The sequence below is a fragment of the Periplaneta americana genome, chromosome 14 (assembly GCF_040183065.1).
Source record: "Periplaneta americana isolate PAMFEO1 chromosome 14, P.americana_PAMFEO1_priV1, whole genome shotgun sequence".
NCBI classification, from domain to species: Eukaryota; Metazoa; Arthropoda; class Insecta; order Blattodea; family Blattidae; genus Periplaneta; species Periplaneta americana.
Genome location: NC_091130.1, coordinates 76,811,587 through 76,829,031, shown reverse-complemented (window position 1 = coordinate 76,829,031; position 17,445 = coordinate 76,811,587). Strand labels below are relative to the sequence as shown.

The window sequence follows — 17,445 nt, the reverse complement described above, 5'->3', positions numbered from 1 at the left end:
AAGAAAGATATTTTGGTTTTCCGAAGTTGCCGTCATTAAACAGAAACCAACATGGAGATTTCATTGCAACTAATTAGAAATTCGTCTTTCAGGTATGTAATAAACGATCTTCGCAGAAAATACTGTACGATACACGAGCTGTATGTTTCGCTTTTTCAATCTTTTCCTCGAACATGAAAACGTCAACATACCGCTCTTGTAACGTATATTACTATTGTTGGCATAGCAACCAGGCAACGTTTGGTATTGTCAAGTTACGAGATATATAAACAGCATCGGTAAGTACGACAAAAGAATACGATCGTCCAAAAAAAATACATAAAATTACTAACAGAACAAGCTGCTCAGAAAACACTGATATTAAGAAAATACAATGATGTAATACAGAGTAATAAAATTTATTAATGGAATTCATAATATTACAACTCTGACACAGTTGAAATTATACATCGAGGGTTCAGAATGACAAGTTTTATCTAGTGTTTAGTAAATTTTACAAGAGAGCATTTTAAAAGTTTGATTGTTAATAAAATCAATGGAATAAAACATTTTCAAACTAACTTTGTCACGAACAATAATTGAGATATCAACATATAAGTTATATGGTAGATAGCTGTGAAGCAGCAGAATTCAATGCAACAAAACTCTCAATTTTGCTAAAAATGTCAGATAGAACCTTGTCATTCTGAGCCCGCGACATATATTATCGTTTTTAAATAATATTCATATAGATCTGTGAAGTTAGAATCGTAAAGAGACATTCACAAAAGTGAGACGGTTCCTCGTATAGGATAAGGAGGTTTTAATCAGATTAGTATTTCGTGTTAATATTCCTATATGGATAAGAAGCACGGACGTGTAAGAAAGTTTCAGAATGTGAGGCGGAAGTAACAGGTGGGCAGGAAGGCCGAAGCCAAGCTACGCGGACAGGAAACATGTGTCCAGGCGTGGAGTTGACTGATGAGGGAATGTATGGACTTTGCCTGCGGGTGGTCATTAAGATGACGCCAAGCCAGGTTCAAAAAAAGAGATGATCTGGTATATGTCAGAGAATTGTCAGGACGCCGGAAGTAAGGGGAGGTTCTAGTTAACGAACAATTTTTGAAGAACGCGTCTTAAGTTACGTAAGTGTAATCGTGGCCAATCAGGATTCTTAATAGAGACACGTGATATATAGATAGGAGGGCGAAATTGTATGTTTGGTGGTTGAAAGTAGAGGGTAGATTTGGCAGATAGACAGAAGGCATATAGAACGCGTACGGAGAGGTTGCACTCCACATATTCTCGGCGAACCTAACTCGGAAGGATAACAATTTACGGACTTAGAATTTTTCAGTGGGTTTAGTAAGAAGTCGTGTGTTGTATCATTATTATAAGTCTGAATTCTTTTCTCATCATTATTATTACATTGGGAATAAATTGTCATCACGTTATCAACTCTCCGTTATATTACTGGTGTTTTATAGTACAAAATATATAATTACGTGAACTCAGAAATTAGTCTACCAACTTGTAGGAAGTGAGAGCATTTCAGCTAATCTGAAACAAACCCTTAATAATAATAAACGTTCTCATAGTTCTTACCAACAACTTCTGGTGTGCGCCTACGTCATTTCAATCTACGAGCACGTCTCCCAAACCCCATGTCCCGACCGTTTTGCAGCTGACCTGGGAAATTCTCATACTCTACCGGAGTAATCTCGAGGAGGCTGGCGCCCAAATTAATTAGTGTACATCTTTAATTATTGACATCAACGTGCCATCCTTGAGATACTTTCCATACACAACGGAGCTGGCAGCCGAGGGCAAGGAAAGGCGTCGTGGGCAACATCAACGACGACGACTGACGACCCTCTTCAAAAGATAACAAAGACAACTTAAGATTTAGATATACGATTGAAGCAAAAGATATGTTAGTGGAAAGGAGAAGTTAAAAGTAGAAAATATAGCAGACGATAAAATATTACAAGAAAATGGGAACACTTCCTTTGACGAACGAACAAACGAACGATTATTGAAAAAAATAGTGTTTAATATAACAGACAGAAAAGGCTCTGGATTATTTAACAACTTCATCTTCAGCGTTCAAAGAAAATAATTACAACCAATCTCGCAGTTGGCTCACAATGATGATAAACTTGACGGCGAAGATGGGGATTTGTCAGTTTGATTTCAGGTTAGCTCTTTTCTGAGATTGAATTCCTGCAGAATTTGAAGAGAGTTTATAATTCGTAATTTGCTTAATTAGGCCATCGCCGTAGAAACTTTTCATTGAAAGCAGCTATTTTGCTTAGGCTGGTAGCCTACTGATTGGTTTGGAAGGCCTTTGATCAGCTGGAAATTGAAGACGACGTTGATGGGGTTTATGAAAAGATTCCCGAAGGGGACGGCGCTGAAGGTGGGGGGGACGCCTGTTGTCGTCTTATTTGACGAGTCGGACTCGGAGAAAGAGAATTCGCAATACGCGGCGAATGCAGTGGCCACGACGACGACGATGACGACGTGCTGCAAGGAGGGTGTTTCGAGGTAGGATTTGGCGGAGAAGAGGCGTGAGGAGGTCGATGCGGTTGAAAAGGAAATTTGTAGATGAGTGTCCATCCCTCGAGGTCGTCTTAGAATGGGTCCTATAGTTCGTGTCATCGATAGACAGCAGACTAAGTGTGTGTTAAGTTTTTGGTACAAATCCAAGGTCATTCAAGAGTACACGGTTCGAACTAGGAAGCAGAAGCATGGAGGAAGAATACTAGGCCTATGTATTGGACTAATAGAATTTGTAATTAAGTAAACTTAACATTAAAACATCAGAAACAATTCCACAACGTAGAAGTAGTGGATACGTACAGTATATGTTTTACTCACATATACAAATTTCATGTTTATGGAGCAGCATTTAAAAGCGAGTAGCAGAAAAATGACAATGAGGATGATAAGGGAGGTGAGAGAAATGAAGAGGACAGTGAGGAAAAGAAAACAGAAGAAGAGCATGGGAGAATCAAGGTCAAAATAAAAACTAAACAAAAGAGAAGAGACAAGATGAAAAGAAGGCTAAATATAAAGGTAGACAAAATATAGGACGTGCCAGGGGAAGAGAAGTGAAGAAGAGAATTGCTATGATTGCGGTCATGACGGACAGAAAAACAGAATTATTTCAGAAGCCACAGTATTTTTAGTTTTTATTTGTTGGGATACCGGTATATAGCATTAGAGTGAGTTACAAAATACAGAAGCACGTTTGACTAATGTTTAAAGAGAACAGTAAGTAACACACTATGTGATTTCAGAATTATAGTGAGTTACAAGACAAAGAAGCACGTCTAACGTTTGTAGAGAACAATAAATAACACACTGTGTGATTTCAGAATTATAGTGAATTACAAGACATAGAAGCACGTCTGACTAACGTTTGTAAAGAACAATAAGTAATACGCTGTGTCATTTCAATATTATAGTGAGTTGTAAGACGTAGAAGCACGTCTGACTAACATTTATAAAGAACAATAAGTAACACAATGTGTGATTTCAGAATTATTGTGAGTTACAAGGCATAGAAGCACGTCTAACTAACGTTTATAGAGAACAATGAGTAACACAGTATGTGATTTCAGAATTATAATGAGTTACAAGACATAGAAGTACGTCTAACTAACGGTTATAGAGAACAATAAATAACACACTAAGTGATTTCAGAATTATTGTGAGTGACAAGACACAGAAGCACGTCTGACTAACGTTTATAGACAACAATAAGTAACACACTAAATGATTTCAGATTTATTGTGAGTTACAAGACATAGAAGCACGTATGGCTAACGTTTATAGAGAACAACCAGTAACACACTGTGTGATTTCAGAATTATAATGAGTTACAAGACATAGAAGCACGTCTAACTAACGTTTATAGATAACAATAAGTAACACAGTATGTGATTTCAGAATTATAATGAGTTACAAGACACAGAAGCACGTCTGACTAACGTTTGTAGAGAACAATAAGTAACACACTAAGTGATTTCAGAATTATTGTGAGTTACAAGACATAGAAGCACGTATGTATGATTAACGTTTACAGAGAACAATAAGTAACACACTGTGTGATTTCAACATTATAGTGAGTTACAAGGCATAGAAGCACGTCTAATGTTTATAGATAACAATAAGTAACACAGTATGTGATTTCAGAATTATGAGTTACAAGACACAGAGGCACGTCTGACTAACGTTTATAGAGAACAATAAGTAACACACTAAGTGATTCCAGTATTATAGTGAGTTACAAGACACAGAAGCACGTCTGGCTAATGCTTATATAAAAAAACAATAAGTAACACACTTTGTGATTTTAGCATTATAGTGAGTTACAAGTCATAGAACCACGTCTGACTAAAGTTTATAGAGAACAATAAGTATCACACTCTGTGATTTCAGCACTATAGTAAGTTACAAGAATTACAAGCACGTCTAACTAACGTTTGCAGTGAACAATAAGCAACACATTGTATGATTTCATCATTATAATGAGTTACAAGAAATAGAAGCTTGTCTGACTAAAGTTTATAGACAACATTAAGTAACATACTGTGTGATTTCAACATTATAATGAGTTACAAGGCACAGAAGCACGTCTGACTAACGTTTATAGAGAACAATAAGTAACATACTAAGTGATTTCAGTATTATAGTGAGTTACAAGACACAGAAGCACGTCTGACTAACGTTTATAGAGAACAATAAGTAACACACTAAATGATTTCAGTATTACAGTGAGTTACAAGAAACAGAAGCACTTTTGACTAATGTGTATAGAGAACAAAAAGTAACATACTGTGATTTCAGAATTATAGTGAGTTAAAATATACTTCAGCACGTCTTACTAACGTTTATATAGAACAATAAGTAACACACTGTGTGACTTCAGCATTATAATGAGGTACAAGACACAGAAACAGGTCTGACTAAATTTATATAAAATAATAAGTAATATAATGTTTGGTTGAATAGGCCTATTTATATTACGGCACAAAGGAAAGGAACATATTTGAGATTTATAATGATTACTACGTCACACACAGACTGATTAGAATATTTACAATGTATTGCAAAACATAGAAACAATGCTGATATTTGTTGGTAGAATACAAGAAATAATATATTATGGCTTTGACTAACATAGAAGACCTATTTAGACATTCAAAATAAATAGCTCCATGTATTACTGTTCTCTGCTTGATAATATAGAAACAACATAACGTTTTTGTTTTGCAACCATTCTCAATTCAATTAGCCGGATTTTGGCATCCTACTCTACCTATGTCCTTCTTGTGGTATAAGTTTTGGTCGCAAGGCATGCCAATTCGTAGTGCTGAATATTTACAAGTAACTCCACGTATCTCAAGATTAGAGAACACTACGTAGAATATAGTAATGAATGACTCCGAAGATGTAGGTAGTTGACTCTGGCAATTGCAATGTATATGTTCCTGGAAAAGGAGTCTCATTTACAACAGATGTGAGAGACAATATGGCAGTATGGAACGAAATAGAACACTTAAGACAGCATAGCAGCCTGCGTTACAATAGTAAGTGTGCCTCGTCTAAAATAAGCTAGCATGTAATTAAGTACAAAAAGCAAAGGCTTTGTAACGAATTTAATTGAAGTTTGTTTCGCCAGTCTTGCATGTAATAAACATGGATTGAAAATATGGAATAGAGACTGAGGTGAGATAGAAAGGAATATAATAACTGAAAAGAACTACACAAGTAAAGTAGTGGAAAAGGCAGATGAATATATAAACGAGAAGTAAAAAAAAAGGAAGGAAAATGGAAGAAATACAAAAGAGGAAAGTTAAGAAAAGAATTCCGCTACCTATTATGATGTTGAAACTTTATGAACATAACACATAATGGAGCTTTTGTTCTCCTGATGAAATGTTGAAGAATCTTCTTCAGGAATAGAAAGGCCGTCTAAGTGAAAATAACCTTGATCTTGTCTCTCAGTCGCAAATAGTTGGATTTCCAGTTGTTAGACGAAAATCTATAAAACAAAGAACACGATATTAGACAATGATATTATACAATTGGATAAAAATCTTACGACGTAATATTATTTATTTATTTAACCTGGTAGAGATAAGGTCATCAGGCCTTCTCTTCCCCTCTACCAGGGGATTACATCTACAATATTAGGTATACAATTACAATTACAATTAAAATTAATATTAAATTTACAATTACAATAAAAATCAAAGTACTAAAAGATTAATTGACTAATAAAAGCTAGACAGTTTATTGCAAAAGTTAAGAAAAGATAATTTTTTTTATTAACTAAGTAAAAATTATACCTACTCTAAGCAGTAAGAAAATGCTTAATAAGTTTGCTTTTGAACGCTACTAAATTCCGACAGTCTCTGATGTCACTGGATAGGGCATTCCACAAGCGCGAGAGCGAGATTGTTTATGATAATGAATGCGATGATGTCTTATGTGTTGGTATGGCTAGTATGCGGCTATTTTGCGTGCGTGTGAAGAGATTATGATATGATGACAGGTAACTGAAATGGGAGGCAAGGTAGGTAGGTGTAGAGGTGTGAAGGACTTGATGAAGGAGAACAAGAGAATGAAAATTTATACATTCGTTAAGCCGTAGCCAGTTTAGAGTTTGGAAGGATGGGGTAATGTGGTCAGCGCGACGGACATCGCAGACGAAGCGAACACAAGAATTATGAACACGATGCAATCTTTGCGACTGGTTGACATTGAGGTCAGTCAGTAGAGAATCACAATAATCGAAGTGGGGCATTACTAGTGTTTCCACTAATATTTTCTTGAGCGATAGCGGGAGGAATTTTCGAATGCTGTTTAAGGAATGTAGTATGGAAAGAACTTTTTTGATAATATGGGTTACTTGGTTATTCCAGATTAAATGCGTATCAAAGTAAACTCCAAGGTTTTTAACACAGGAAGCAAAAGGGATTATTGTGTCGTTAACTTGACTGGAAGAGCAGGAGTAATGTTGCATAATAGACGTTGATGTCCTAGTAGGATTGCTTGTGATGTTCTTGCATTGAGAGTCAAACCAACTTTCTGGCCCATGCAGATATAGATTCAAGGTCCTCATTAAGATTGTGTATTGCCTCATTGAGTGAGTCAGGGGTTCTATGGATACAGATTTGTAAATCGTCTGCGTAAAGGTGATGCTTACAATGCTGTAGAGTCGAAGGGATGTCATTTACCTAAATAGTGAATAGAAGTGGTGATAGAACAGATCACTGAGGGATTCCAGAATCAACGATACGCCATGAGGAAGTTCGACTTCCAATGCAAACACACTGCTGACTTTCGTTGAGATAAGAGGAGATCCTAGAAGATCAAAAGTAGCTCACAGATAAAAGAACAGTTAGTATACAAAAATGTAAAAATGAATGAATGCGGTTATTGAAATGTCAAAAGCAGATCACAGACAGCAGAAATTAAATTTAAAAAATCTTTAATACACACAGAGTTTTCTCAAGGCAACGGGTTTCGCTCAGGTAATATCATCGTCTGCCAAAAAAATAGTGTGTACATTTTACCTGGATCGGGCGTGCAAAGAGTCTGTCACTTAGTAAGAACAGATAATACAGGCTGAAAGAACGTCAAGATTCGAGCATTAGTAGGCTATACACATTGAGTGCAGTTCAGTTTTGTTCATGGCAATAAAGTAAACTTTAGAATAGCAAAATATTCATTTATGATGAGTATATTACGAAGAATAAGTAAAAAATGTCTGGTACTATATTTGTATAGAAATATCCTGGGTTTTCAACAGTCGTCTGTTTCAACAATCCAAAATTTAATGAAAGAAAGTAAGAGAAATCAGCTAATTTAAATATAAAAGCAAGCCCTTAAATTACATTCAAACTGTAGAAAAACTCGACGACATTGGCTATAGTCTAGAACAGTCTTTTATGAAATCGTTAACAAAGTTAGCATTTGTATCCGAGACATCAGTTTTGAAAACGACGAAATAGTTAAAACTAAAGATTTTTAACAGTCGTTCATAATTTGAATTAAACGAACCGTGTACCTAAGGTTCAGTTTTATCGACAGAACGAAACCCAGCGTATGTCTAGAAATCTTTTCGAAAAATGTGAAACAAGCAATAGACAGGATGGTCGACAATTCCAACACTTATTATAAGGCAAGCTATCACATCTATAATGTAATGTTTAGACGCGACATTTTATTGCCGAAAGTTCGCGCGCTGAACAACCGCTAAGCGTCCTGTTAGTTACCCATGTTACTTTTTGAACGGCGCCATACTAAGCGAAACCTCTTTCCAGTCGTACGGTACAAGAAATGACAAAGAAATTATTTTCTGTTTAAGTTACAAAAATATATTGATGGAAATAAATGAGAGCTTACTGATGAAGAATGGATTTGAAATGACATGTAGGAAGTTCTTAATGATAGGAAAAACAGAGACCTGGAACGATCACAGATACAGAGAGCTTAGATCGGCATTGCTCTAATCATCTTATTGGTATGACTGAAGCTTGCTGATACGACTCCACGCCATCTTATCCCACTACAGATTGTTTGTAATGCTAATAGTCTGTTGGAATTTTGTCGTCCTTCGTGGATTTTATGTGTTAAATGTACTTGCTTCTTACATAATGTTGAACTTTTGTGTTCTGTTTGGATATAGTATTTCCTATTCACGCAAGAAAAAATAAGGAAAATAAAGTATTTCTATATATCCTTAAGTATAAATTCAAGTTATGTTAAAAAATCATAGCCTATTATTTATCTTAAAATAATACACAGTGTTGACCTCAAGATAACAGAGTTCATAAAATTTAACATTTAAAGTGCATATGATATCTTTCAAATTATACGACTTCCTTAATGTTAACTAGGAATGTATTTTAACGGTTCCCAGTCCTCATGTTTCGTTTAATGTTTTTAAATAAAAAATACTAACTTCTGATATTATTGTGAATTTTCGGCATATGGAGATAGATGAGAATAAATTGTGAATCAGGGCTGTGAGAAGAGAGAATTGTCAACCAACTGCTGCATCTGGTGCATTGATCTAAAATTTTCGCCCATAAGCAGATAAGGATTTTAACAAACAAAAAGGTTAAGGATAGAACAAATCCATTAATATTCTTTTCGTATACTTCCTATTTACAAATAAAATCCATTTCATCACGTCGAAATAATAATATTATCAGTAGAGAATGAAATGAAAGTGCACGAAGTTTTAGAGGCAGCAAACAATCTAAGTTATGCTGAGTAAAATATAGCCTACTGGTGGCAGTAGTTTTGAGCAGCTGACACCTCGGTGAAGACAATTTGTTGACGCGTTAAATAATAATAATAATAATAATAATAATAATAATAATAATAATAATAATAATAATAATAATAATACAGATAATTTTGTAATGATGGGAAAAAAATAAAATTATACAGCAAGAAGTGTGACAACAAAATGTTAAGATTACTAGTGATAGGGAAATAATAGATTCACTGGAAGCCACATATGTGAAATATCTGAGTATCATTATTGATCAAAATTTAAAATGGCCTCATCACATTACTTGTGTTTGTAAGAGGCTTCGTAAAACAATTTATAAATTTGTTAATCTTCGAGTTCTTCGAAATGTTCATTTGGCCATTTTTCAGTCTGTCATTGAATATAGTATTATTGTTTGGGGTGGAAATACAAAACATTAGTCTCAGTCCGTTAAATTTAGTACAAAAACGAATAATTAAAATTTGTTTGATTATCCAACTAAATTAATTTATTCTGAATTTAATGTATTTAATATTGTACAAATTTATAAATATACTCTGTTAAAATTTTATCATAAAAATCGTAATAAGTTTATATTACAGGCAAGTAATCATGTCACAAAACGAAATAATTCAACATTAGTAGAACCTAAATGTTTCACATCTGCTGGTCTAAAGCATAGCATTAATTTTGACCCTTGCTTGTATAATTCATTAGCTAAATTACACCCAGAACTTCTAACATGTAACCTACTAACATAGTCTATGATGAGGGATGATTGGAACAGAGAAAAATTCTCTCCGGCACCGGGATTTGAACCCGGGTTTTCAGCTCTACGTGCTAACGCTCTATCCACTAAGCCACACAGGATTTCCATCCCGATGTCGGATTGAATCCTCTCAGTTTAAGTTCCACCTCTTAGGTTCCCTCTAGTGGCCTACCCTCATACACTACGTCATACACTCCTATGGAAGAATATCAGGTAACTTTATCAGGCGATTGGAACCCCATTGATCTTCGCCACTTCCTTTCCTCCCCTATTATTCTTTCATTTATCATCCCGTGACTTCTTCTGGTTTTCAGATCGCTCTACAGGCGGCCCTCCGAAGCTGCTGGCTCTCTCGACCGGCCTCCGTGGATTGTATTCAAGTGTTGATGGATAGCTTCTGCAACGGAACTCGGGGCAGACCTTCTCGGGGAGGACTTCCGCCTCGGACCGTTAAGGGAGCCTTGGGGGGGGTTGCCGAAGCAGAAGTGGTACATGGACTTTGTTGGCTGTAGGGACCAGTCGTTAAGGGGGACAAGTGGTTAGGTCGGTGCGCTTAGAGGATCTGTGGGCACGCAACTCATTCCATATCGGGGGGTGTACAATAGACCTCAGGTCGTAGTGCTTAGGATGTTCCCTCCCTCCCTCCTAACAAATAAAAAAAATGACCTTATCTAGCCTTATATCATTTTGAAAATACTGTATAAAATCTTGAGTCAATAACCAGCTGTTTATAATTACCCGGGCTCTGTATAATCCCAGACTGATCATAATAAATCGACAGCAGCGACTTGCAATAGGCTGTTGCCTTGGATACACAACTTACTAATGTAAAGAGGTGGACAAATAAGGAGATAAAGAATACAGGCAAGAAAACAAGCAACATGAATACGCAGAAAAATAATAAATAAGTAACTAAGCTATTTAATGAAAGAGAAAACCTGATTTATTATTAGACACGCAAATGGAAATATGGATCAGATACTTTAGTACCAACCCTGGTTGTGCACAGGTTAGTAAGACGTGTTGTCTGAACGTCCCAGCTTCATCCAGACCTGTCAGTACCTCTGAATCCTGCTCAATGTTGTGTAATGCAAATCTTCTGTGCAGGACTTGAAGCCTTCTGTCGTTATGGTTGCATGTACTATGTGGAGACCACCTAACTGTCGGATCACGTCGTGTTCGCAGAGGATATGAGTATACATCTCCTGAAAATATTAACAAGCACCTGAATTAACAGGATTTGGATTGAGACTGACTATTTTCCTGCAGGTGCTCAAGGGTTACAGTTGTGAGTTATATTTCTAATGCATTTAAAACATGGATGTACAATGACGTTCTATAAATTTATGGTTTCATTTCACTTTCATTAAATTTAACAACTAGTTCTGTAACTTGTTTAAATTCGTTTCTTATTAACGTTGGCTTCGCATTGAAATATACCACCATACAATATGATATTGACAATATATTAAATAAATGGATACAAAGTGTGCTAATTTACAATAATGAATCTAATCTTATTATCGAAACATCGGACCTCCTAAACAATAAAATGATGATATTGCAATGTAGCCTACTCTAAATTAGAATATACTGTATTATGCCTACGTAACAGCGGGTTGCATTTTGTTGAAACAAAAACTAAGTCATGGAAACATCAAGGGTTATTAGGGCAATTAAAATGATGAATTAATAAATAAATTATCAAATATATTTCTTTCCTTTTCTTCCCTCTTTGCTGTCAGGCACCTGGTTCTGTCATCCACTTACTTCGTTCCCGATAATTTTTCCGAAACCTTTATTCCTAACGTACGTTTTCCAGAATTGCACTTTTTTTCCGAATCCCTTTCCCTAAACTAACTCTTCAAACAGTTACTCCTAATATACATTTTTCTGAAAGAACATTTTTCTGTTAACCATTATTTCCGCATGATAATTAATGATAAACATATTATGATAAATAATACACCGTGTCCCGATTAGAGGGATCGAGAAATAAAAGCTCACCATTTAAAATGAGATGAAGATATCGTTGATTTACATCTGACAAGATGTAGAAATTGTCCAAGTTTATGCACCAATGTTTAAGAACAGTTGCATGTTCATGCGCATGCGCACTAACGTTTAACGTGGAAACTAGCCTGGGGCTATTCAGTAGAACATTCCGTCATTGAACCATTCTCCTTCATCGAGGCGACAGTCACAGGGAATGTGTATCAGGACATGTTGCAGAACTTCTGTTGTTGATCAACTTCTCTCAGAATTGATTTTTGATTAGCATGGGGCTCCACCCCATTACTATGGAGCAGTGCGTGGCTCCTTGAATGCAAACTTTCCCAATAGGTTGATCGGAAGAGGAGAATCCTTGCCTGGCTACCTACTAGTAGGTCAACCGACTTGACGTCCATTGACATTCCTCTGGGGCTTTGTGACAGGTGTTGTGTACCAACGTGATACAGTTGACACTTTGGAAAAACTGCTTGTAACGCATTATAAATGCAGCTGCGCTAATCACCCCACAAATGTTATGGAACACTTGGCAGAAGGTTGAGTACCTTTTCGATGCCTTCAGGGTAGCTCGATGTGCACACATCGAGTTGCACTGACCAGTTTTCGAAACTTGGAGAGTTTTTACATCAAGTTGTACAAAACGTTAAGTTATAAAACAATTATTTATACTTTAAATTAGCACTTATGTCTCGATCCCTCTAAGCGGGACACGGGGTATAAAGTTAGCCTGTTGCTTTCCGTGAACGGCAAAGGCTTCCTGCTAGAGGGAAAATTCTAACTTTTCTAACGCGTTGAGCGTAACAATACTTTGGCGTTGCTAAATGATGCTTACATTACATTGTATTTCGAGGTATGTAATAGGAGACTTCAAGTGCTTAAGGCCGTGTCCTGCAAGCCTCCTTCTGCAGAACGAACATTAACGAATATCGAACTTCGCCATACTCGACAAACTTGAACCGAACATGGCGCGTGCAATGCATTAGTCTGATTAGTGTAATATGTTACTACTCAGCGATGTATGCAATGAGGTGAAAGGAACTGGCCACCATTATCTCCTGGCCTAATTGCTTCATGAGTGATGCCTTGTTGGTGTCACTTGTGAGGTCCAGACCTGTCTTCGGACAGTTGACTAAACAACAAATATTTCGCAAGAAAAAAATTATCTCGTATTTGATTTTACTTCTGATACTAATAAAATTAAAAAAATGTGAAAGAAAATTTAATTACCTAATATGAAGTAGAAATTAGTAATACATCATAGATTCTGCAAGATTTTCAAGGTCCTCAACGGTTCACCTACTGCTCATAACATGTAGGCGAGAAGGCAACTTGTGGTTACAAGCAGGTTAGATTAATCAAATGGAATGAGGTCTCAGCAGGAAATGTGGACGGAAGTCCAAGATAACAGAATTGGTAGAGGGAACATGAATATAGCAACAAAAGTAGATCTGCTTCATCAGTTTACAATACACATCATCTTAACGATAAATAAGGACTGTGATTTCAAATTATAAAAGTAACAGAACATTTATGAAATTCCTTGGATTGAGTGAAACGTCTTCATTATTGGTATGTGATTTTTACTTTAGGTAAGGATGGGGTTAAGGGTTAAATAAATACTACCATAGGCAGGATGAGTATAGTAGTGGCAAAAAAAAACCGGACCGACCCTTGTAGCTGATTTCAGATCCTTGTTCACTCCAGAGCACGATAGACTAAGACTTTCGTTGTTCGAATCTTGCCTGGGAAGGAAACTTTTTTTTTTTTGTTTGTTATTCAAATTTATCCCCAATGCTTTTCGATTGCGGCGATATTTCACTATTTAATTAACTCATTATTCCAAGAACATGAATTTTACCGGCAATCGAATAATATTGGGAATATTTTTGAATAAGGAACAAAAAAATACTTTTCTTCACAGGCAAGATTCGAACCACGATAGTCTTAGAAACCAGTCTATCGTGCTATGGGTGAACAAGGCTCTGAAATCAGCTACAAGGGTCGGTCCGGTTTTTTTTTTGCCACTACTGTATACCCTAGGGAGACCGGGTAGCTCAGTTGGTAGAGCACCTGGCTACGGACTGGAAGGTCCGGGGTTCAATTCCAGGTAGTGACAGGATTTTTTCTCGTTGCCAAACTTTCAGAGCGGCCCCGAGGTTCACTCAGCCTCCTATAAAATTGAGTACCGGGTCTTTCCCGGGGGTAAAATGCAGAGGTCATGGAAAGCATTGGGCTCTACCTCCATGCCCCCTATGTGCATTCATGGCATGTTACGGGGATACCTTCTTCTTCTTACTGTACACCCTATCCAGTAAATGGGTAATGGAGCGAGAGGGGTCGTATGGAAAGACTCTAAGAAAGAAGCAAATTTGGAGAATCGTCAGCGCCGTTAATAATGGTGATTATTTACTTTACTGATGGCATATTTTCTTGACAAAATTGATTCAGGACTCCTTGATTTTACTTTGGAAATACGTACAAACTACTGAAACTAATGGGAAATCAATAACAATAATAAGTCTACACATGTCAGAGCCCTCGGTCTCCTGCTACTCATCCATCCTACCATCTAATTCGTAAGTTTTTCACAGTCCTAAATTTGATGTTAGTCATCTCCTCAACCAACTATTTCTAAATTTGTCACATTCCTCAGCCTCATGTAAATTAGGTATCCTCATACTATTATAACCCACTCTAAACTTGTCACAGTCCTCGGTCTCCTGGCACTCTCATCTAACCCACTCTAACATTGTCACATTCCTCAGACCTCACGTCACTCATGTATCCTAACCTAACCTAACCTAACCTAACCTAACCTACACAGTTTTATTTACTTGTATTGTTTTACGTCGGCCATTTTGTAACGTCACTGCCGCCATGTTGTGACGTCATCATTTACTAAACTTTACGAAAATTAAGCGATATCCTACAATAAAAGAATCCCGCTTAGCCTAGCCTAGTCTAGCCTAGCCTAACCTAACCTACCCTACCCTAACCTTTAACTGGCAATGTTTACGGAAGTAAGTATATATCAGCGGAGGGTAAAACGCAATACAATTCTCATTCCCACAATCAGACATGAACACTTATGTACCTGCCTCCATTACAGTACAAGACAAAATGACACAGATCAACGCATGGTAATAAATATAATAATTACACAATAGTCTTCTTGAGGACATCAAATGAATCATAATGAAAACTATGAATTATTTAAGGTCAAACAAAAAAAAATACTCAATTTGTCACACCTATTCTGCAGATGAATTATTAATTCTGGAGAATTTTCCATGAATTTTGAAAGCTCTGAGCATGTATAATATTAATTCTATATTAAATTTCCGTCACTTATAGGCCTGTGCGTATATTGTTGCGCGCGGACTATGATTTTACATGTTTTAGATTTACAAAGTTATATGTGGTTTTGGACGATAGAGTAATGATGGTTATGTTTGTTGTTAGGCGATATTTACTGCTTCGTGGCGATCGATTTATGGTTAGGTTAGATTTAGTTAGCTTAGTTTAGATTGGGTTAGTCAGCGTTAATTGAGGTGAGGTTAGGTTAGGTTAGGTTAGGTTAGTTTAGTTTGTGCTAGGTTATGTTGGGTTACAGTCGAAATTACGTGTTTCCAAAATTTTTTTGTATTACCTTTCGAAAGTCGAATATAAATCGTCGTTTGTGAAAAAGAAAGTTCGAAAATCGTGCAGTGGTCGTCCTCCAGAATAACCGGTGAGTTCTTGACATGTTACAGTACTAACCTCAATATTAATGCATATAATAATGCTAGTTTTTCAAACTATTTCTCGATTTTGTAAAAAGCACTTCCCAATCTTGTACCGTAATATGCTGTTGTGAATATCTTCTTAGGCCTTAAAATTTAGAAATGAAGTGAAATCCGAAACTTTAAGATCATAATAACTCATTATATGGTGATATGACGCATAATTTGAGTAAAGAAAGTGTTTTCTCTCATTAATATAATGAACATTTCCCAATAAGCTAATAGTAATATTACAGTAATTTTAACGACTTTAGGTAGGCACTCATTCCAGTCAAACTTGAGTACTTCACAGGCATAAATTATACCTTTGACAGGCTAGCCATAATGTATACATAGCAAACTAGATTTAAAATTTTCAAGATAAATTAGTTACCTTGGCAACTCGTCAACGCGATGAAAACCATCCCACCAGAGCGCTGCAGCGCATTAAACTGTTCAACACTAACACTGTGAGACTGAATAGGAAGGCATAGAAACTTCCCGGATCAGACCTAGTCCTGACGTCACAGAGCGATACAATACTTCCTGCTTCCGATACTGGGTGATAAAGAAATCACTAATCACTAATGCCTCATCTGAAGGGTTTCATTGAGGACGCCTTCGAGATTTTGGAGAAGAATACAAAATTGTGTGTTTTTATGTGTCACATTGTTTTACAGAGACTCCAACTGCCTAATGTGACAATGCAAGAGGAAAACAACTGAAGCGCTGCACAATGTGTAAAAACGCTAATCTAGCTGGACATTATAACTTCTCTCCTGTCCGACAGATTTTTATGAAACTTCGTACAGGAGTTACGGGTAGCATATATTTCTCGTATGAAAAGTTTTATCATGTGTGTAAGAGTAATTACCCCTTTACAGAGGGTGATATTAGACAAAATTAATAACTTCTCTCTTGTTTAACAGATATTCATGAAACTATGTAAAAGGAGTTACAGAACTTTATGTTCAAATTCTGATTACCTTTTTGTGAGAGGAACTACCCCTTTATAGAGGATAGTTTTAAAGAAAATTAATAACATCTCTCCTATGTAACAGATTTATATGAAAGTATGTGCAGGAGTTAAAGTAGCATATATATTATTTGTGTACAAACTCCAAGTCGTAAGCACCATGCCCATAATCCACTCTGATTGCGAAATATTTATTGCATAATTTCATATTTTGTCAAAATAAATTTCATTTCATTCTTTGGCAAATTTTTGTTCACATTTTGCCGGTCTGTAATAATCAGTTAAATAATGTTAAAGGAAAGTCCACTTTTCAACTCGTAATTTTGTAGGAGGATCATTACTTAAAATAGCTTTGAAAAGTTTTCAAAACTGAGTTCATATCCTGCTGACGTCAGCAGCATTATAAGCTGGAACCCACGACTCATTCTGAAGACTATTAAAACAGAATATTTACATACCCCGCTCAAAGTAGTGACCATTGGAATTAATGCATAATTACCAGGCAGCACATTTTCGTTCCCAAGCAAGTCAGAGAAGTTATCGGTTAGTAGGCTACATCCTGGTCGTTCAGAGTTCAAATTCTGACGCTTCATTCTTACGTCAGGACGCTACGAAAGGTGTAGTTCAGTACATAATAATAATGGCTCATGAC

The 17,445-nt window shown here is 36.3% G+C and overlaps 1 protein-coding gene across 1 annotated transcript; it reads right to left on the bottom strand.

Moving 5' to 3' along the window:
- Positions 1-377: 377 nt before the first annotated feature.
- On the bottom strand, positions 378-16,315 carry LOC138713472 (uncharacterized). The gene is made up of 3 exons (XM_069845598.1): positions 16,212-16,315; positions 11,041-11,251; positions 378-6,031 (listed from the first exon to the last, which is right to left on the bottom strand). The coding sequence occupies exons 1-3, from the start codon at positions 16,240-16,242 to the stop codon at positions 5,962-5,964; spliced, it is 312 nt and encodes a 103-aa protein (XP_069701699.1). The 5' UTR covers positions 16,243-16,315; the 3' UTR covers positions 378-5,961.
- Between the last annotated feature and the right edge of the window lie 1,130 nt (positions 16,316-17,445).